Source organism: Hermetia illucens, chromosome 2, assembly GCF_905115235.1.
Source record: "Hermetia illucens chromosome 2, iHerIll2.2.curated.20191125, whole genome shotgun sequence".
NCBI lineage: Eukaryota > Metazoa > Arthropoda > Insecta > Diptera > Stratiomyidae > Hermetia > Hermetia illucens.
In genome coordinates, this window is record NC_051850.1 from 6,507,489 (window position 1) to 6,529,368 (window position 21,880).

The following is a 21,880-nucleotide window of genomic DNA, read 5'->3' on the forward strand; positions in this document are numbered from 1 at the left end:
CAGTTCGGCGCTTAATATTGGGTTGGGGGAAAAGAAATGTCGTATTTGTGATCGAAATTTGACGCTTTATTTAACATACTTAGAATTATCCGATTTAAGTCAAATATGCGCCATTTTGCTCCCAAACTTGTTGCCATTTAGAAGCCCCCCCCCCCCCCCCCTCCTCATTTGAAAAAAAACTCAGACAGCAAGCCCCTTTTGAGGCGAAAGTAGCACCAAGACCGTTTTGCATGGGCCGGAAGAGGTGGTAATCATTTCATGCCAGGCCGGGACTATACGATGGGTGCGATAGGACATCTCATCCGAGCTCCCGTAGCTTCTGGCGGGTCATCAAGGATGTGTCAGGCCGAGCCTTGTCCTGGTGGAACAGAACACCATTCCTATTGACCAATCCTGACCGCTTCTGGTCAATCGCCTGCTTCAAACGGTCAAGTTGCTCACAGTAGAGGACCGAATTGAGGGTCTGACCATAGTTGAGCAGCTCATAGTAGATGACTCCCTTCCAATCCCACCAAACACACAGCAAAACCTTCCTGGCCGTGAATCCGGGCTTGGCGATGGTTTGGTCCGGCTCGCCGCGCTTCGACCACGATTTTTCGCTTGTCGTGGTCAAACGGTAGTATAGGTCCCAGGGCGAAACGTGGATTGGTACCAACCATGTGCTCGGAGTAGATTTCTTAGTCAGCCAAAAAATGAAACCTGCTGTTATCGGTTTTGAAAACATAAACGAACAGCTATGCACTCTGCGCTTGCGAGCCAAGTTTAGAAATATAAGTCTCATTAACGTTCACGCCCCTACAGAGGAGACTGCAGAATCGGAGAAGGATACCTTCTACAAGGCAGTAGAACGAACCCTTGAAGCCTGTTCCAGATATGATATTAAAATCATACTTGGGGATTTTAAAAGCCAAGTAGGGAAGGAGCCCGCATTCAGGCGATACGTTAGCTCCCATAGCTTACACGAAAAAACAAATGATAACGGACTGCGGATTATTCAATTATCAGGGTCACACGAAATGGTTGTTGGAAGTACCTGGTTTGCGCGGAAAGCGGTTCACAAACATACGTGGGCCTCTCCAGACGGGACCACTTTCAACCAAATTGACCACGTGTTGATCGAACGCCGCCACCTCTCAGCCTTGATGAATGTCAGAACATATAGAGGGGCCAATATAGACTCGGATCACTATCTCGCTGGCACGGTGTTCCGAGCTCGAATAACAATACCACCTAGAATCCCCTCTGACAAACAGGTCAGAGTGAACACTGAAGCCATCCACAACACAACCCTCCGCGACACTAATAAGAGGGAAATGTATGCCGCAATAACCGCAGTCAACAGAGGACCTGGAGATGAAGCATCAACAAATGATCTTCACAATCACCTGAAGAACGTTATCATGGATACGGCCTCAAACATACTTGGCCCCAGCCGCAAAAGGAGTCGATACGGCTGGTTTGACGATGAATGTAAGGTAGCAACGGAACGGAAGAATGCTGGATACCCAGTAATGTTTCATTCTCAAAGAACGCGGGCACCCGCAGAGACTTATCACGAACTCCGTCGAGCGGAGAAGCGACTTCACAGACGGAGAAAGGAAGCCTGGGAGGACCAACGAGTCTGTGAACTCGAAAAGTACAGGGAGCAACCGCACCAGGTGCGGAAGTTTTACCAACAAGTCAGCAGGATGAAGCCTTATACACCTCGATGCTCATCCTGCCGAGACAAAGAGGGAAATCTGATTTCGGACAGAATGGGCATACTAGAGCGATGGGTTGAGTACTTTGATGAGCTACTGAACAACCAGAACATCGACGAGTTGGAGGTCCCGCCAACTGAAGACGACGGACAAATACTGCCACCACCAAGTTTAGGAGAAACAGTCCGTGCAATTCATCGGCTTAAAAATCGTAAGTCGCCAGGAGCAGATGGAATTACAGCCGAATTGGTTAAATATGGAGGCGACCAGTTACACCAAGTGGTTCATCAACTTGTGCTCAAGATATGGGACAGCGAATCAATGTCTGACGATTGGCAACGAGGCATTATCTGTCTCATTCATAAGAAGGGAGATATCACACAGTGCAGCAATTATTTAGGTAACACGTTGCTAAGTACCATCTATAAGACATTCTCCGCTATCTTGCTAGGCCGGATAGCCGCATACGCCCAGAACATCATCTATCTATTCATCGACTTTAAAGTCGCCTATGATAGCGTAGCCAGGGTAAAAATGTACACGGCCATGAGAGAATTCGGTATCCCGACGAAATTAATAAGACTGACTAGGCTGACCCTGACCAATGTGCGAGGTCAGATAAAAGCAGCAGGATCACTCTCAAGACCATTCGACATCAACAACGGTCTACGACAAGGGGATGCCCTATCATGCGTCCTCTTTAACCTGGCCCTCGAGAGGGTGATCCGTGATGCTGAGGCAAATGCAAGAGGTACGATCCTCTTCAAGTCCACCCAACTACTGGCCTATGTTGACGATATCGACATCATAGGAAGAACCACCCGAGACGTACAAACCGCCTTCATCCAGATCGAGCAGGCGGCGCGAGATCTTGGACTGCACATCAATGAAGGCAAGATAAAATATATGGTGGCAACGTCAGCACCAAAGACGAATCAACCGCACCAAACCGCACTGGTCAAACACGAAGAAGAATAAGGATAGGAGAATACTTTGAGACCGTTGACAATTTCTCCTATCTAGGGTCGAAAATCACAACCGATAACAACTACGACGATGAAATCCGCGCACGGTTGTTGTCAGCCAACAGGGCCTATTTCAGCTTACAAAGACTGTTCCGCTCGAAACGTCTCACCATAGGGTCAAAGCTCTTACTGTACAAGACTATGATCTTGCCAGTCCTCATGTATTCCTCGGAAACTTGGGTTCTTAGCAAGAAGAATTACGAACTCTTGGCCGCGTTCGAGAGAAGAATCCTCCGAAGAATTTTTGGCCCCCTACATGAGGATGGACGATTCCGTAGCCTACACAATGACGAAATCTATGAGCGATACCATGACCGTCCGGTTGTGGATAAACTCCGGCTCAATAGGTTACGGTGGGCGGGTCACTTAATCTGTATGGATGAGGATGATCCCACCCGGAAAGTCTATAAGGGCAATATCTATGGTAGAAAAAGAAGACGAGGCAGACCCTGCCTAAGACGGAGCGATGGCGTAGGTCAGGACGCCAGATAGCTTTTAGGGATATCGAATTGGTGGACCTCGGCGCAAAACCGGGATGTCTGGAGTTCCTTATTAAGGCAGGCCTAGACCGGATACCGATTGTTGCGCCGTTGATGATGATGATGATAGATTTGATTTTGGAACAGATTAAGCTATATCAAAGAAGACGCCGAACTAATAGTAATAATGAAAAGAAAGACGAAGACGGCTACGGTTTCGTGCCAGGGCAGAAGCAACTCATCAGACGCTGCCCCACCTCTGCCCTAGAAACAGCGTGACCGAAGCGGCACGCAGGTGTTGTACGCCCTTTTTATAATTCGTAAAACACAAGGGTACGAAATATATTCAACGTAAAACCGCCAATAGTTCAGACCAAAGCTTGGCCGAAGCTAGACAATTTTTTTTAGGAATTGAGAAGTCCTTGGTCCGCATCCACTTCATGTCGGACCAGATCAAATGGAGAGCAACTTGCTCCCTGGTACGAAACGGTAGCCATCTTCGTCCTTCTTTTCATTTTCGAACTTTTGATGTTAACCCAAAAAGAGGAATCCTTGGACCATAAAGAGTGGGAGCAAGTTGCTCTCCATTTGGTCCGGTCCGAAATCCAGTGGATGCTAGGTCTGCTAGGTCAACTCCTCAATCCCTAAAAAAATATATAATAATAATCGTTGGTGCGACCATACGGTTGCATTTGCACCTTGAAGTGTAGTGTAGGGCAATGCTCAATATTATGGGTATTACCTGCAGGAATATTTTAAAGACATTTTGGGATAACACGGTATGTCTTGGGGAGTGTTGACCCCGCAGTCTGTCGGCTTGCTCTGGAACACCCGAGAGCCCCATTTGATTCTCCATATCTTCCTGGTTTCGTTTTGTGCATAAAATCTAGAGGTACGATTCCCTTGACTTAAAGATCTCATGCGTCTATTCCCTATTTGGTTCCATGATTAAGAAAATTAATTTTTAATATTGAATTTCGAAATTTTTGTTACCACTGTGTTATGCATTGTCGTAATGGCATTTAGCATGATGCTTCAGGTACAAAAGGTTTTTGTGTTTTCCAATGTGAGGGGCATAACGCAGTTCTCCATTGGCTGATTGATTCAAATCACTCAGTTCTGTCAGCGGTGGTGACCTGCCCAGAGCTGAGTGATTTAAATGTCTCGGCTCAATGCTGTCAGCCAATGGAGAATTGCGTTATGAAATTGCTTCATGCATTAACGCAACCTCGATGAAGTGGCGTTCCACAACTGGTGTTCTTTGTGATTGACGTATCAACGAACGTCTCAAATTTAAAATTTACCGCAATGACGTCCGTCCTGACGCTCTATATAGTTCCGAGTGTTGGCCGACTATAAAAGAGAACGAACGACGTCTTGCTGTAATGGAGACGAAGATGTTGCGTTGAACTAGTGGACTGACACGTTTTGATCACAGCCGATATCCGCGACCGTTATGAGCTTGCACCGATCATGGAAAACTTGCGAGAGAGGCGTCTTCGATGGTATGGTCACGCAATTCGTGCTAGCGAGAATTCACTTGCCAAGATTGGTCTGAACATGGAAGTCGATGGTAAACGACCAAAAGACAGGCCGAAACATCGGTGGCTTGATACGCTGGATGGGGATTTAAAAGCCTTGAGATTGTACTCAGAACAGGCATTCGATAGAACCAAGTGGCGAAACCGATTACGACGAACCGACACCGCTTGTGAACGGGACAATGGCTGAAGAAAAAGAAGAAGAGTGAACTTAAGATTTCCAGTTCTTCATTAAATCTCTATAATCCAGGCTTATGTTGCACTGTGGATGACCTCTCACATAAGTCCCTAGGAACTTATTAGATTTTTGTTACTACTTTTCAGCTTCTTTGGATCACCTTCTTTGTGCGAAAGATTCATGTGGTCTCATTTAAAGTATATTCGATATTACAATAGGGCTTGCGCTGAATACAGAAAAGAGGACAGAAAAACTCATGATCATGAAGGACAAGCATCACAATCTTTCAGTATCTCAGAAAATGAGTAACACAACTTCTCGAGCTTTTGGTGTACTTATGATTGTCCTTACCCTTCAGCCTCCCCTCCTCTGTCATGCCTGTCATTCCCAACGGATGAATCCTTCTTAACTGAAAGGTTGGAGGCTCATTAATGTATGAACAGTCAAGAATGGATGGCTAAGCAGTCCTGGAGGTAAAAAATACTCGAAACTAAAGATTGAATTTTTCAAATTTAAGTGAAAGAAATAGAAGCATACGCAAATAGAAACGGTTTAGATTATAGAGGCTAGATAATAAGAGAGAGAGATATTGGAGAAGAGGGTTGAAAATTTGAAGATGAAAGAAACTGATCGGTTTAGTTCCCCACATTGGGCGCCATTTAAGTAAATTCTATGACTGTCGACCTCTTCCGCCTTAAGTCATTACGAATGGCATCGAACCTGGAGCTCGAACCTACAACTAAGATTAAGCTTAAGAATTCTCGTATTTTAACGACACGAGTCCCTCAATTATTGACTCGATTAGCTCAGCCGGTAGAGCATAAGACATAATCTGAAACTGAAATTTTCCGCAAGGATGAAAGGAAGTGGCCATTCGAATTTCTGAAAGCTCCGAATTAAAGGGGCATACTGCATCAAAAAAAAATCTCATCAACTAAAACCTACTAAAGGCAGAAGTGGCACCATCTCTACATCCTCAGACAAAATATTTTGGCAAGTTTGGGGGGCCTTAGTTTGACGATCTTAATGACATGCCCCGTTTTGGAATCCCGGCTATAGTCATGGATGTTTGTGATCGTCTAAAATGGTTAGTACAATGTGCCTACTAAGGGCCAGAGTACTGGAAATACGATTCCCCCTTTTATGAAAAAATATCTTCACGTCCCCCAGCCCCTATTCACTCGCAAAAAGAGAAAAAAAATGGAAAACGTTGTCCAGATCACATGGATTCCTTCATTGCTATTTATGTTGTTATATTAATCCCTCGTTAACCATCCTGGTTTGCTACGACTATGTTTCCAATCCGCGTCTGATTATATATTACATGAACGATTACTGATAAGAGTGTGGTCAAATCCAGCGATAAGATGAATTCACAGAATAATGAAGTTGCTTCTGCATAATACATTCCAAGGACTTCTTAGGAAAATAAATTAATTTAGAACTGGTTGACCCCCATCTAAGGAGTTCGGCAGTTGATATCACCATCGTAACACAGAATAATGATTTCATTCTCTGAGGTACGTACATCGGAAACTTCCGATATGAATGACTCAGGGACTCGACTAATTCGGATCTTCGTAGATGATTGACCTGCGAAAAGGTTTTTTTCTTCATATCCGGTCCAGATTGCACAACCAAATGTTTATTCAGGCTTTTATCTGAAGGTGGAGTTGATGCGGTAGGAAATTGCCACTCACACGTCAAGGGTAGCTTAGGGAACTCTCGGACTCTAATTTCATCCACGTATATAAAAAGCAGAGAAGGACAAGTAGATTTCCTTGTATTCCAGAACAGTTCAGGACTTCACCCCTCTAGTCATTACTGTCAGTCTCGGGGCTCCAACAATACCATTCTCATTCTGGAACTTTGAAGATAAGTAGGCCAGTCGCGAAAAAATCATGAAAATATCTACTTTGGGCCGGGATGTGACCATTCATCCCATTGTTCAGGAATTGACGATTAGCCTGCCTAAAGCTAACTTCAATAAGAACCTCGATGTATCGGTATGACAAGAATTGAAGGAAGACGACCTTTTGGGCCGCACTGATGTATGACATTCTTTCCTGCAGCATGACGAATTAGGTTCATTTTTGAAGCAGATGTTAAGTGGTGATGGAAACTAGGTGACGTGTAAGGTATGCAACAACAGTTGAAAAAAATCATGGTCCGCCGGCGAAGGAGGTTTTGGTATTTTTTTTTTGCTGGGATTGCAAGGGAGTTTTTCCATCTGACTAAGTTTCGGCCTCTAATGTTCACAACAAATCTTTTCAATTTTTTTAATAGTTCAAAACTGAGTTCATAAGCGGCTCACTAAAATTTTGCTGGCCAATTTTTTTACTGGTAGGGACGTAAGCTTCTTCAACCACGGAATCATGACTGAATGTCAGAGTGTTAACAGCAACATTACATGTCGTGGCACATTTTCGTTTTATAGGGATGTCAATCCTTATGAACAATGAATTCAACACATGAACCTCCAGACTTGAAAAATTGAAAACTGATGTCATCAGTGGAATATATGCCAATCACGGGAGCTCTAAGGACTACCTAGAGCCGTAGTATGAGCAGACAGGAAATTGACCTTATTAGAAAAGATAAAACTTCAAATATAAAGAAATGTTGAAAAACCGGTGGATGGGGGTGATTTTACCTTGGTCATGAGGTCCCGGAGGAAACGCGGCAGCTCAGTAAGGTTGAGCCCAGAGTCACTAGAGAGTCTCAAATTCTCCCTGTATACTGGGCTGTATGTAGGCCCAGTAGAACGAAAGGCATGACTTGGGACCACGAAGAGCCATCGTCTGTCATTATAGCGGTCCTACGACTGCGTTCTAGCATCCCATTGGATTCCAGGTGATACGCAGTCGTCTGATGGCATACAGAGTAGAGTCGAACTTCAGTAGTAATTCTAAAGCGTGCGATCATTCTCGACACAGGCCATCGCCGCACGAATGTCCGACAGAGACATTGTCTCAGGCCACCTCGTGAACCTATCGATGAATGTTAGGCAATACTCAAATCCATGCCAGTCTCGCAAGGAGCCAATTATGTCGATGTAGATCGAGTGAAACCGTATGGTAGACCGAGGGAACGAGCCTACTTCTTTCTGTACGTGCTTGATGACTTTACACTTCTGGCACGCAATGCACTATCTGCCCCAGGAGTTTACATCCTTATTAATTGCTAGTGACCTGCCGCTTCGTTGTCCAAATGCCTGTTTGCGCAAGATGGGGTACTGCATGAAATACTTCCTTGCAAAATGTGGCGGGAATATGTAGCCTAGGTCCCTTTTCGGAGGTCTAGCAGAGTATTTCGTAGGTTGAGCCGAAGTTGGAAGTTTTGACGCAGTTACTTATAGCCAACGAAGGTGATGTAGGCATGGAAAACGTACGGAGAACTGCATTCAAATCCGTTGCCAAGCAACCAGTTTTAAGCTATGAGGAGAACTGCAAGGCAGAAAACCAGCATGCCTCAAAACAGGAAGGATTACAGGCTAGCTTTCAGAAACCATTGATAAGTAAACCTTCAAATAGGTCTGGATAGATCAATGTTCACAGAAAGAACCCTTCATCTGATGCATCCGTGTCAAAGGTATACACGTTTTCCAGTAGAAGGCCTTACTACTGACAGAAAAGAGAAATGATCATATTTTGATCGGCTTGCCGGCGAGCCAGACGAATTGTCCATAGATAGAGGCACATCTATAAGGAAAAACGGAAACCTCAATTTGGCTATACTTTTTTAAGGATTGCAGAGTCGTAAGTCCGCATCCACTTGAGGTTGGACCGGACTAATTCGCCTAATATACTCAATCTGACAGCTGAGATAGCGAAATATTTGAAGGTACTGTGCTCGAAGGTGGACGTTTTCCCGTGGGAGAACCCCTGTAGGGTTGTGATGGGACGATTCAGAAAGCCGTTTGTCTCTGAAGATCACATGCCCTACCTGCTGAAATTCAGCCAGGATTGATTTTCCCAACAAGAAAAGAATGCTGACAGCTTTCAGACTCCGACAATTTTGACGGTAACTTGAGACAAGCTGCTGGACGTCTGCAGTAGAATAGGAGGCAACAAAGCTCCGACCCCGGACGGCATAGCGAATTAGGCTCTTAAGGTTGCTGTAAAGTCTATACCGGTCATGTCGCTTAGTTTTTTGAAACGTACATATCCAAGAGGATGTTTCATGGTAGCGACAGTGATTGGTACTACGGCCTGCGGCTGATAAAACTCCAGGCGAGCCATCCTCTTGTAAACCCGTGTATCGTCTAGATATAATAAAGAAAGTGTTGCAGCAAGTCATCTTCAACAGATTTCGGGTCATCTGCAATAAATGACTTCCAGTTAATGATAGGGGTCATTTTAGATCATTCAGTAGACTCCATAAAGTCAGATGAGCCTATCATGCCATGAAATTATTTCCTGGCTGCAGTTCACGGAAAGAATAGTGTCAGCAAATATTGCGGGGTGACAACTATAAACGCGAGGATGGCAATCAATTCGATCCATTAGAGTCTAGCAAATAAATCCTTCACGAAGATTGCCATTCCCAGCCATCTCACTGCTGTGGCCTTTTGCTATTTAGCAGACAGAAAACTCTGGTATAACCCTGACAATGGACCCCAGGAGCAACATTGCCGCAAAAGATGTTTCACAAAAGAGTGAATGACGATTTCGTCGGAGGCGAAGGTAAAACCAGATGCTGTTTCATCCTTGACCTGAGAGACGTGTGACTAAAAGTGGTTGCTGAATATTGCTCGCTTCCTGGTATATTACCAGCTGCGAGGATTACATGGAACGAAACTAACCTTCACGCCTAAGCTGGACAAAGTGAATGTGTTGTTGAAACAGTTTCTCTTCTCGGTCTGGTCCGTTCTCAGTCCAAAAGCAGAGTTGAGTTTTTTACGTTTCTATAACAAGACGTCCTGATGAAGCACCATGTGTGGAGAAGGTGCTCAGTTCTACCGAGTTGACAGTGCCGAAAACGGTGGTATTCCACAAAACTTCTTCCTTTTTTAGGTATTTTTTTACGACAAGCAGTGAATAATTTAAGCATATTCTCAACCCCAAATTTACAGGGGGTATCCCCTTGGTGTCTTCTCAGTTCGAGTGAGGTTGACTCCACCTACATCCTGAGATACATAGATGTTACACGCGCTGTCCTCTCTCAAACGGACTCAAGACTATACTACGGTCTAAATGGGCATGAGGTAGGACAACTGACAGTAGGGTCTACAGTTTCCGGAATAACAAATCAATAGAACAGTATTCCGGGAATTTTTAATTAAGGTGGAGGCAGCAAACTTTTCCAGTACCAGCGAATATCTGATGAAACTTCGAGGGTTTCATCAGGAGGGGTGGTAGGTATTCTATTTCTGTGAAAAGCTGAACGTGCCTACTATGAGAAGAGTTCAATTCTTTGACCATGATTGAAACTCAGTTGACGCGAACAGTACAATGACATTTCCAGAAGTCTGGAATCATTGACGACATTTGGATAAACGAATATAACCAGTAAAGGAAAGGGGCCTTCATGACTTCTAGGCCGTATTCAGCCCCTAAAGATTGTCTCGTTGCTGTAGACCATTCGGTCTCGGGTAGTATCTAGGCTACGTCAGAGGCTGTGACTCATTCAAGACTCGAAGTAATCCTTCTTTAGACAACACCAATAAACTGCCGGTAAATGCCACCTACCAAGTGACACTACCTCCCTCGAAAGCAACCCAAGATTGAAAAATATCTGAAAAGTAAAAACTCACCTTCCAAACAATGGATGCCATAGCGGTGCATTAGGATCATTCATCATATCATCCAATCCATTTGTGGTACTACCAACTTCCGGTATTTCGTCATAATTCAACAATCTCCTCTGCATCGCTGCGGGATCCAAAAGATGGGCGCCAGGTTTCACCTTCAGTTTACCCTGGAGCTGTGGTTGCGCCTGGGTTTGTTGCTGTTGTTGTTGCTGCTGAGGATGTTGCGGATGTTGTTGATGTTGAGTTTGGCTAACACCGCCTGCAGTGCTACCAAATTGACCGAATTGATATTGTTGCTGTTGCAGCGATTGCTGATTTTGAGTGAAATCAAACCCAGGCATTGCCATTAGATTGGCCGACATTTTTGGATCACCTTGACTAAGCAGACGTTCGGGTTCGAGGAGATTCGACAGGGATTTGAGAGTGACACGAGGCTTTTGTTCGCCACTGGGGTTGGAATTTTGATTTTGCTGCGTTGCCTGATGCTGACTTTGCTGGGATTGCTTAGTGGCTTTACTACTGGGTGACAGGAATTGGTTGTCTGTTCGCGAAGTGTTGTTCCCTTGCCGATTTGGCATTCTATTGAACTCCGTCCTGAATGGATTGATACCGTAGTTTGTGCGAGTCTTTTGTTGCTGTTGTGGTTGTTTGTTTTGTGCGAGCAGCGAGGCTGTCATATTATGTTGTTGACGAACATTCGGTTTGGCGTCTGTAGGCGTTGTTGGCTTTTTGTGAGTTGATTGTTGGTTTTCGCGCTGCATCTTTAGCGCCTGCTGCATTTGAGCTTGACCTAAAGCCTCTTGCCACATGGCAAGCTCTAAGGGATTCTGGAATGCCATGGCGTTGGCATTGAATTGGGGGTTGTACAGATTGCGCGGTTGCTGTTGTTGTTGATGCTGAAGCTTTTGCTGTTGCTGCTGCTGTTGTTGTTGTTGCTGTGCCAAGAATGGCAGAAGCTCAGCAAGGTTAGCATTATTCGGCAGTCCTGCCATGGCCTTGAAAAGTTCAGGAGCCATTTGACTAAGATATGGGAGCCAGAACATTTGGTTGAATGCAGCCAGCGTAGCTGCATCTATATCATTCGCTAACCCAGGTGTCATCAGTGGGGCCAGTGGATTCAACATGTTATTCTTGTTTCTGTTATCAACGTCATGTTGCTGAGCCTGTTTGTCTTGTCTTGGCCGGGTGACAGGCTCTATTGTAACCTGCGGCACTGGAGTACTCTTAGGTCGTGTTATCTCGACTTGTTTCTGAAGAATTGCTTCCAATTGTGCCATTGATATAACCAATATGTCTGGGTCTTTTAGAATTGACGGATACGCAAATGCCTCGGGTAACCTTAGTTCTGGCCTAGTGGTGAGTAAAAGCGGTATTTCGCGAGCAGGCGACGCCAGTACGGCACTCAACCGATCCTTTGGCACCAAAATTGGATCAGGTACTTTCCATTCAGGATTGCTTATAAGAAGTCTTAGCTGCGTTAGAGGATCAGGATCCTTAGCTGGTTGAAGTAGGTCAGCCAAATCAGAGTTGTTAGTACCGTTCTTAGGATCATTTGTTGACACTGGTTCGGTTTTGATTCGCTTGTGAACTGGTTCATCGCTTGACATGGTTCGCTTAGCCTCCTCAGAACAGGATACAGTAGGACTTGCCGACTTACGATGTTTACCCAAGTCGAGGGGTTCTTTCTGTTGTGCGACTTTTGTCGTAGAATTTATCATACTTACAGGCGTTACCGTTACTGAGGAACATATCTTAGGGCTAGTAGAGTTTTGGTTTAGAAGCTGATCCAAAAACATGCTCTTTGTCTTATTGGAATGCACTATATCAGGTGATGGTGGAACAGCAGGCAGACCGCTTGGCTGTGGCGATTGTATTGCATCCGAACTTCGAGAATTCGTTCGTTGCGGTTGCGGTGGCATCTGCTGCTGGTGAATGTTGTTCTGAGGATGATCTTTACTTTTCGTAAGAGCTGAATTTTCAGAAACCTTTTTACATGTTAAATCTTTTGGCAGTTCATCAACGCAGGAATCTGGTGAGACAATGGTTGTCGTTTCGGGAGCTTCATTGGGAGCCTGCTCAACGGTCGTTTTAGCTGGGATAGATTCAAGATCTTTGATAGTGATTGACAGTTCTTCCAGTGTGTTTCGACTGTTGAAAGGATCGCTTTGGTTTGATGAGTTCTGAAAGAGTTCACCATGTAATCCTTCAATTTCCCCAGCTTCATTGAATGAGAGACATTTAGGAGATGTGGTCAGGGATTCTCCCAGCCGTGAGATGATGTCTTCAACTGGTTCTGGACGCATCAATATTTCTTCTTCTTCGTTTTCGAAATCGTCTGTCAAACATATTGTTTCTTTGATTTGATGTTGGTCCTCCTCTGATATGTGGTTGTCTTCACAACCTCTTTTCACAAGAGAGTCAATGAGTTCCGCTCCAGTCATGCCACTGTCACAATGACTCAGCAGGTCCTCATTATCAAGCAGTTCTTTCAAATGTTTTGTGTCTACATCGAAACTTTCATTCAGGTCTGCCTCGCTATTTGTTAGGTCAACAGTAGCGGATTGTTGTTGACCTACTTGGTCAATGCGTCTGAACTCACCAGTTTCAGGACATAGGATCATTTCTGGTTCAGAATTGCCAGGCCGAATAATAAATTGCGGCATATTCAGTTCCATATCATCACTGAGTTGAGTTAGGTTTTTGGTTAAATCAACAGTTGAGTCATTGTTGTTTGGTTCTATCAGTGCGGAATTTTCATCCGCAACATCTGAATGACCCACTTCCATTTGCTCGTCCTGCTCTGATTCGTTCCGTTCATGATTGGTGCTCTCGTAAATGACAATATCGGCAGGAGCGGGTGAAAGAATTTTTGGAATATCTGATAGCGGATCGACAGAAGCTGGTGTACATGGTTCATTCCGCTCTTCTTCTGTCGCAGGTTTTTCGCTCTCTCTTTCTTTGTCTTCATCGTGTTTCCTTTTCTTCTTCTTCTTTTTCTTTTTCTTGCTCTTCTTTGTTTTCATCGCTTCGTAGTCTTCTTGGGATGAACAAGCAGTTTCAGATGCTTTTGAAGGGTCGCTTTCAATAGAGGTGCTCTGGAGTAGGTCCGGTTTTGGTTCCTGTTTCACATGAACCATAGGATTTGGGAGAAGCTTGACCACTCTGGAGCTGGTTGGATCAGTTCTGGGTATTGCACGCCAGCCATTGGCCGTTTTTGTAAGTCTTATTCTATTGCGTTTATCATAGTCCTCACAGCGAACTTCGACGATTCGCGTGTCATCTTGTTTTACCCAAAGGAAAATTGGATTGACACGCGGTGTTGTAGGTGTAGAATCTGTTGTTGTTGGTGTTGTTGCTTCAGGTGAGGTTAAAGCCTCTCTTTTTGTTGGCTGTGGTATTTGTAGTTTAGGCGGAGGCTGGGTTTTCCCGGCCCGAGGTCGACCACGTTTTTGTGGACTCCGCTTTGTTTGGCGACTCTTTCGGCGATTGGCTGGATGCTCCTCAAAGAAGAAGAATATGTCACGGCCGACTCGCCGACGATCGGATTTGCGGTGCTGGACCATAGGTTGGTCTGGTTGGAGTTCTTGCATTGCCGATGGTTGATCACTTGGTTCGTTAATGTTACTGATGGTAGTATTACTAGCATTGCTTTCAGAGGCAGCTATTTGATTGTCTTCGGTATTTACAATAGGCGGTGTAGCTGCTGGCGAGAGTTGTAGTTGCTCTATTCCAGATTCCACTTCTTCCGCTGTGTTAGGTACTTCGGTCGCCTCCTCAGCACATCCATCGGAATGTTCTGAAGAAATAACTTGTTCTGCCTCGTTCGAGTGACTAGATTCTCCTGGGTCTTCCTCCTGCTCGCCTTCCAAGCCAGATACCTTTTGCGGATTTCCCGGCAGGTTTGACAAATTCACACTGGCTTTTCTGATGGGTATCAAATCAGGAAGGGGTGGTAGGGATAAAACTGAACTTGTTGATGGTGAATGTATTTTGTTAGGCAGTTTGACATCTATAACTTTTAAGGTATCTGAACATTCGTCTATCGGTATCGTCTCTAGTTCTTCTTTCTCGTCTTCAGAGTCCTTGGCTGTACCACTCACTTGCAAGCTTTCCAACACTTCATTATTGGCAACCCATTCATCATTCACCTCGGCATCCACGGAGCTCATACTTCACACTAATTGCGAGACTGAGCCAAGTCCTTCTCAAAATGCGTCCAACTCAGACTCAAGCGCGCTTTTTAGTAAGCAAAGTCTAAGGCCCATTCTATTCACCAATGAAGGAGGTATCCTCCGACATTATAGTTGTAAGCAGCGTTGAAAAATGTCTGTAAACAAATTCCGTGGGTTTTGGTTCCATTATATTTCTAGATTGTTTGACAATTTCAGTTGCACTCCATAATTAACCCCTACCGTTTTCGCGATGGGGGCTCGATTTTGTATTCATGTATAAACACTTGCTCGCTGTGTTAGCTTGACAGACACTTGCCAGCCATCTCCCTCTTTCACCAATTTCTCATGCACTATGGATTGTATAAGGGAGCGAGATGGTAGGATTAATTTCACACACTAATCGAATTTATGGGAATTTTTTTTGGTTTACCAACTTATATTGAAAAATTTCCCTTTTGCACTTGATTACTGAAATTTTTTTTCTGTTGGTGTATGGATTGGTGTTGGAATAAACACTTTTTTTTTCTCTTTTTCACATGCACACGAGAGCCATTGAACTGACCTCTTGTTTTTCACTTACTCTAACGCAATAATCCACAATGTGCGAAAGAGCTGACACTTATTTACATTTTTTTCCTTGTTGGTGAGATTGCTGTGTTGTGTTGGTGAAATGCATTTGCATCGGAATTCTCTATGGTGGAGATTTTTATGATTTCGGGCACATATTCTAAAGGGATAGAGGTTTTGAAACCTAATTACACTGAACACTTATTCTGGGAGGATATTGCACTTGGGTTTCACCAATACCAATCTTATTGGTGTCGAAAATTCGAATGGAGATGTAATTTTCTTCCGCGTCAACGAGGGCTATTGTTGAGAAAACTCGCATGAAAATTTTCTTTCGGACGAAAATTCAACGACAGAGCTCACAACAGGCTGGGAGAAACATATTTTGAAAAGGAATATGGCGGAGATTCAATTCAAAACGATTGATAGAGATAGCATGCTTCCCTTCCGTAGACCTCAAGGCGAAAAATCTTTCTGCTATAAGATAACTTCACCACCGCCCGATGCATACGAAAGATACTTTTTATTTGCCTGACAAGTTTGCTGAACCGATTTTCATAAAACTTTGAATTTCAGTAAAATCACACTTGGTTTAGTTTCTCACGTATTTCGCGAAAGTAGCTTTCTCAGAGCTATCTTGTTAAATTGCTTCGCGAAATTCCTTCATTTAAATCCATCTACTGATTTCTCGGGTATCTACTTCGCCTCGACCGCGACAAAGTCGCCTAGAACGAGACGGCAAGCGTACACTGTTTTTTTTTTCAAATTGCGAGTAAACGCGATATGTGCACGCCAGAGTCGACTACTCTTGCACAGCATAGGGAGTCTAATGGACTGTTTTGACCGGGACACCCTACATTTTCGACAAAAACACGACACGATCTCTAGGCTCTACGGTTCGACCAGTACTACTTTTTAGCTGCCTGACATGACCGAGAGAATGCCAATTGGGTTTCACCATGGTTGTGTTGGTAAGCTAGTTGTGAGTGTGTTGAAATGCATTTCAAATTAGAAGGAGAGGAAAGTCGGGCGCTCTCTTTCGCCACTGCGCATAACTGGTTTGTTTTAGTAGTGGTACCAAGGCATTCATGTTGCCTTCAAAAGTGGAGCACGCTCCTAGTTGGTTTTTTTGGCACACCAACACTTGAGAACCTTAATGTCAGATGCAATGTCGGTGAACTGCATATTTACGTTTTATATTCAGTTGGTGTTGTTCGTCCTTTAATACCATTGAGACTGCAAGTTGCCACTCTGTGTGAGTGAAGCACTAGCCCAGAACAGCTTTTCATTCCGGTCAAAATCAGGAGAAACTCATTTTGGCTCAATGCTTATTGGACTTGAAACCCAACGTGATGATAATGAACCATGCAGGGACGTACATATGTGGTATGCCGTGAAAGGTTCAACCTGTCTATCTTCAGTCAAAAAAATCTGTTTCGCTTTGGATACATTCGAACTTCTCAGTGATATTTGAAGTAATTAACTGGAACCTTCCTGTCAAAGTCTAGTTCCATCCTAGCCTTCCCATGCACTACCTGTCATTATAGACACGTGCTCAAACACGAGTCTTTCATCTGATTCAATAAGTCATGGACACTACTTGGTAAGTTTATTTCGAGGGCAAAGTGAAACCGTGAGATGGGTCATGACCGGTGACCGGTCTAGACCTGCTTTAATAAGGAACTCCAAACAACCCGGCTTTCTACCAAGGTAGACCAATTCAATATTCCTAAAAGCTGACGCCGGTGACCGGTCTAGACTTGCTTTAATAAGGAACTCCAAACAACCCGGTTTTCTACCAAGGTAGACCAATTCAATATTCCTAAAAGCTGTATGGCGTCCTGGCTCACACTGGAACCATTTTTTTTATCAAATAAGCCACAATAGCTTCGTTGCAGTTCTTGTCATCCATCCGCTGCATATACATAAATAACTGAGTCGTTATTACTGGGCTACCGGTCCTCCAACGCCCCTGAAAAATAAAAAAAACATTTTTCCACTGAGTTCCCTTATTAGCCAAACTTAGGTACCTTCAAAATCCATGCACCAAAACCGGTACAATTCGGCGCTACTGATGCTTTCATTGCGACCCATCTGAACTGAAAAAAATTACAAAGCAAACTGAAAACATCTAATTCGAACACATGCACACAATTTATGCTCAAACGCTGTCAAATAAATCTCATGCAATGAAGTATTACAAACGTATATGGACAATTGTAAAATGCACACGAATATATTTTTCTAACGCTTGTCTCTCACCTCCCAGCCAAACGAGACCATCAACAGTACCCACACACATGCGCTTGGCAACTGAGCGCGATTTTCACACTCCATTCAATTCCTATCTAGCATACAACCTAACCGTAAACAAACCATCTAAAGATACGTTCAGCGCAAATGACCGAAATATCTCAAAAACGTGAGTGCGATGTGGTGCATTTCCTTGGTTGCTCTCTGCATCTCCATGAGGTTCCCAGCTCTCTTCTCTATCTCTCTCTCTCTCTTTCTGCTATCTAGTCCATGAAATGCACAACTGTATCTGAAAGATATTTCCCCAAAGATACTTTTCTCATCAAACCAACTGTCAACCTGTCTCGCTCTCTCTCACAGGGAAACTCGCAGAGAAGTTGCATTACCGGTTCTACGTCATCAGAGCACTGAAAATCGATTTAACTCCATGCGTTTCTTGGCCGGGCACATCACCCCTTCAAAACGAAAACGAAAGCGAACTGTCAGGTGATGCATTGGTGTGAGTGTAGGAATGACAGTTCAATAACAATCTTCAACCCCAACACAAGTTTACGAGCCAGAGAGCCATGTCATTGCCCGGTTATCACCCATGCAACACAGAAGCACGCTGCTGGGCGGAGTTTCGACTGTTTTAGAAATTTTTGACTCTTCCCCATTGGTCAACGCACACAACCGCGCGACAACAGCAACCTGTAAGTATTGATCTATGTGTTGTAACCTTATAATTCGCACTTCATTCTTGATGCTCTTTTATTTCGATTCATCATAGAAGGTTAGAAAAAAAACGGAAGTCCGATAAAATGATGGATCTATGCATCTCACGCTCGATGGTAAGTCCTAAGCTGCGTCTGGAATCTCTCTCTTCGCCTCATTAGGAACTGCTTCTGTATCTTTTTACAGAACTTTAATTCCAGCACATTTCTTCGTTTGGCTTTTGTTTTTCATTTCCGGTTTATTAATTTGTATTGGAGCGAGAAGGAAGATGCGCTTCGATATGTGTATGCATATAGACTACATGTTGAAAATGGATTTCGAATCCAGAAATTTTTGATGGACAGCTAGAATGCCGGGGGGCGACACGGTGGAAGCAGTGAGGTGTGAAGGAACAAATTGATCATGATGACTTGCTATACCATCAGCGAAGAAATGGAATTATGTGCGACTTCCGTTAACCAGGTCAAGGCGGATAGGGGACCTTAGTTTTTGCTTCTTGGCTGTGGAGGTATTTTTAACTAAACTACATGTTATGGAGCATATAATATTTTTTCTTTTATTTATTTGCTTCCCCCATTTCAGGATCCACTTAAAAACAAAGGACGACAAAGTAAGACGTTCAACCAGACTGTATCTCCGAAAGCTGGCTGGATGATGCCATATTAAACTCCGACCTCGCTGTGGCAGAAACCGGGACGCATCCCATAAGTCCTAATTGCAATAAAAGATACACTCTTCGCCGAACTCGTCTTCTCTAATTGGCTTGAAATTTTCACCGAACGTTACCTATCGTTGTAATGCCTGCTGCAGTACCACGCTATCTGATGCAATTCAACTGCTGCAACAACACACTGCGACTCTAGTGTCGATTTAACATGCAGTTTCAAAATCATCGTCAATTCTGCTTCCTCAAGGTACAGCGTCATCGAGCACCGGCGTAGCCTCAGCTCTCGAGATGCTGCTAACTGGCTCTGCTTATACTCTACCGGAGACTGCGGCCAACAATACTGGCGCCATACCTAAGTTGGCCCGGTCGATTAATTCTCTGCCTCGCACTGTTCCACTGCGTCTATAAATGATCGTACCAGCTCGACGTCGTCCACTAGTGAACTTAAAAATCTTCCTCCATCCGAAGAACATGTCCCCTACTCAACAACGGCTGCGCTACCCAGTTCTAACGATTGTCTTACTGTCGCTGCATTAGCACCATCACACGCTTCCTCCTGTGCATCATCGACGTTCGACACTGCTGAACCGCATGCCCTTCCGACCCCACGCCCAATTGAACGTCGTCTCGCCGCCGAAACAGCTGTTCGTATCGAGGCTAGCGTACTCCACCACTTCCGACGAAATTCTAGCCTATATCAGACGCAAAGCCAACTATACTTTATAACCTCTGTCGTGTGTGATGCAGACGAGGGACGACTATCCTGACCGAATGATAGCTCCCTTCAAAGTGACATATCCATACAACTTCGACGCTATCGTCCAGTCTTCCTTTTGGCCACAGGGGGTCTTCGTCAAGCCTTACCAGAGGGCTAAGCTTCGTGAAAATTTACGGCCCGCCCGCCTGCCTCGCAGAACTTTAATGATTCACTCTTTTATCAAAATATAAGGGGTCTAAGGACCAAGCTGTCGGATTTCAAACTGTCTACCTTAGTATTCCAACATCATGTCATCTGTATTTCTGAAAATTGATTGGATGACAGGATTTTAGATTCCGAGCTCCTCGAAGGTTACTCTGTTTTTCTTTGTGACAGAAACTGCGCTGCGCTTGGGGAAAAAACCGGCGGAGGTTCCCTAATAGCTGTTAAGTCCCCTCTCCGTGCCGAAATCATCTTTTCCTCCTCCACCTAGATCTTGTCACTATACGAATCATTCCACCAAACGTATGCCCCTTTATCATATCCTGTGTATATTTTCCCTGTCTTAGCCCACCTTCTCTGAACGAGGATTTCTTTGACAGATTATCAGAAGTTCTAATCGTTTTGTTTTCTTCACTTCCTTTCACCCTCTTCCCATGCTCTCCTGACCTTCCCTCCCTCCCTAATAACTCCACCCACCCTTCCCCTCCTCTATCCACTTTCATGTACACCTGTGGCGCCCTCCAATTTAACCTTTCTGAAACCACTTAGATCCCACCACCTTGTCCTCTTTAACCTTCCTGTATTTTGCTTTTATCAATCCCTTCATACCCTGTCTTACGTTGCCTCTGACGCCGATCATCCTGATCTCGACATCCAGACTCCACTCTCCCATCGCTCGCAAGCCTACCAAGTTCAACTTTCGTAAGGCGAACTTCGAAGGTTTGAACTCAGCCATGGCCGCAACCAACTGGGTTCCCCTCCTCTCTCCATTTACGTGTGACCAAGTACTCAACACCTTCTATACCATTTTATCTCATTTTCTTCCTTGTTAGGTCCCCTCCTACCTGATCCTCTCCTAAGTGCTTACGCTCTTACGCTGTCTGGTTCACCACTGAAGTCCACAAAAAACTGCGTCAAAAACACACTGCGAGGAAGAAGTTCCTGTCTTCTAGAGCCTATGCTGACTTAGATTTTTTTTCAAGTGTCTACATTCCTCGGTCAAATCCTCAATACATAAGTTCAGAAACGAATATTTGACCGGTGTTGAAAACTCGCTAACCTCGAAATTTCTGGTCCCACATTCGCAACTCCCGCTGTCTTGCCCAGTTATCCCTTCCGTCCATTAAATTCTCTAGCGCCTCAGCTAACTCCCCCCAAACTATTTTGTGATTTATTCTGCAGCTACTTTTCCTCAGTCTATGTTGTCGCTCCTTCCTCCGAATCGCTCTCGATAGTGGATGTTGCCTGTCCCGCATCGCCTGCCATTCCTTGTCGAGTTCATCATTAGCAAACTTGATCCCAATGTCGAACCTGGCAACGATGGTCTTCCAAATTTATTTTTGCTCAAAACTGGTCAGTCCATCTCCCTTCCTCTATCTCTTATTTCCAACAAAAGCCCCGAAGGGAATCATTTTCCCGGCTTGTGGAAAGAGGCTCTCATTTTCCTAATACACAAAAGTGACGATCGTACGCTCCCCGAGAATTACCGTCCTATTTCCCTCTTCTTTTCCTGTTCCAAAATCTTGGAAAGATATGTCAACAACTGGTCGTCCGCCCACTTTGGCTACCACATAGTGAAAAGGCAACACGGTTTTGTTAAGCGTAGGTCCACTGCCTCCAACCTGCTTGACTTTACCAACTTTGTCGCCAAATGTCCAAATTCACGGTTATTTCCACTGATTTTGCTAAAGCCTTCGACATTGTAAATCACAAGATACTTCTATGCATATTCTCGTCTCTAATCGATCCCATACCAGTAGTTTCATGGCTTGCCTCTTACCTTTCCAACCGATCCTGCCGCGTCTCTTTTGACGGTTGCACTTCCCCCTTCTCTGACGGACCATGGGGATCTATTCTGCCCCCCCCCCCCTACCCCTCCTTACTTGTCCCTGTTTGCTCAATGCATACGACCT

General features: G+C 44.4%; 1 protein-coding gene and 1 long non-coding RNA gene across 2 annotated transcripts in view; one reads left to right on the forward strand and one right to left on the reverse strand.

Moving 5' to 3' along the window:
- LOC119647893 overlaps positions 1-16,306 on the reverse strand; it is a 68,393-nt gene extending 52,087 nt beyond the window's left edge. The window contains exon 1 of the mRNA XM_038049192.1: positions 10,679-16,306. Within this exon, the coding sequence (XP_037905120.1) occupies positions 10,679-14,844 (4,166 nt within the window). The 5' untranslated portion in view covers positions 14,845-16,306. The remainder of the gene's footprint in view (positions 1-10,678) is intronic.
- Positions 16,307-18,226: 1,920 nt separating this feature from the next.
- Positions 18,227-18,854, forward strand: LOC119650282. Its single transcript, XR_005249253.1, has 3 exons — positions 18,227-18,359; positions 18,437-18,497; positions 18,568-18,854. It is a non-coding gene; the product is annotated as an uncharacterized LOC119650282 (long non-coding RNA).
- Positions 18,855-21,880: the final 3,026 nt, after the last annotated feature.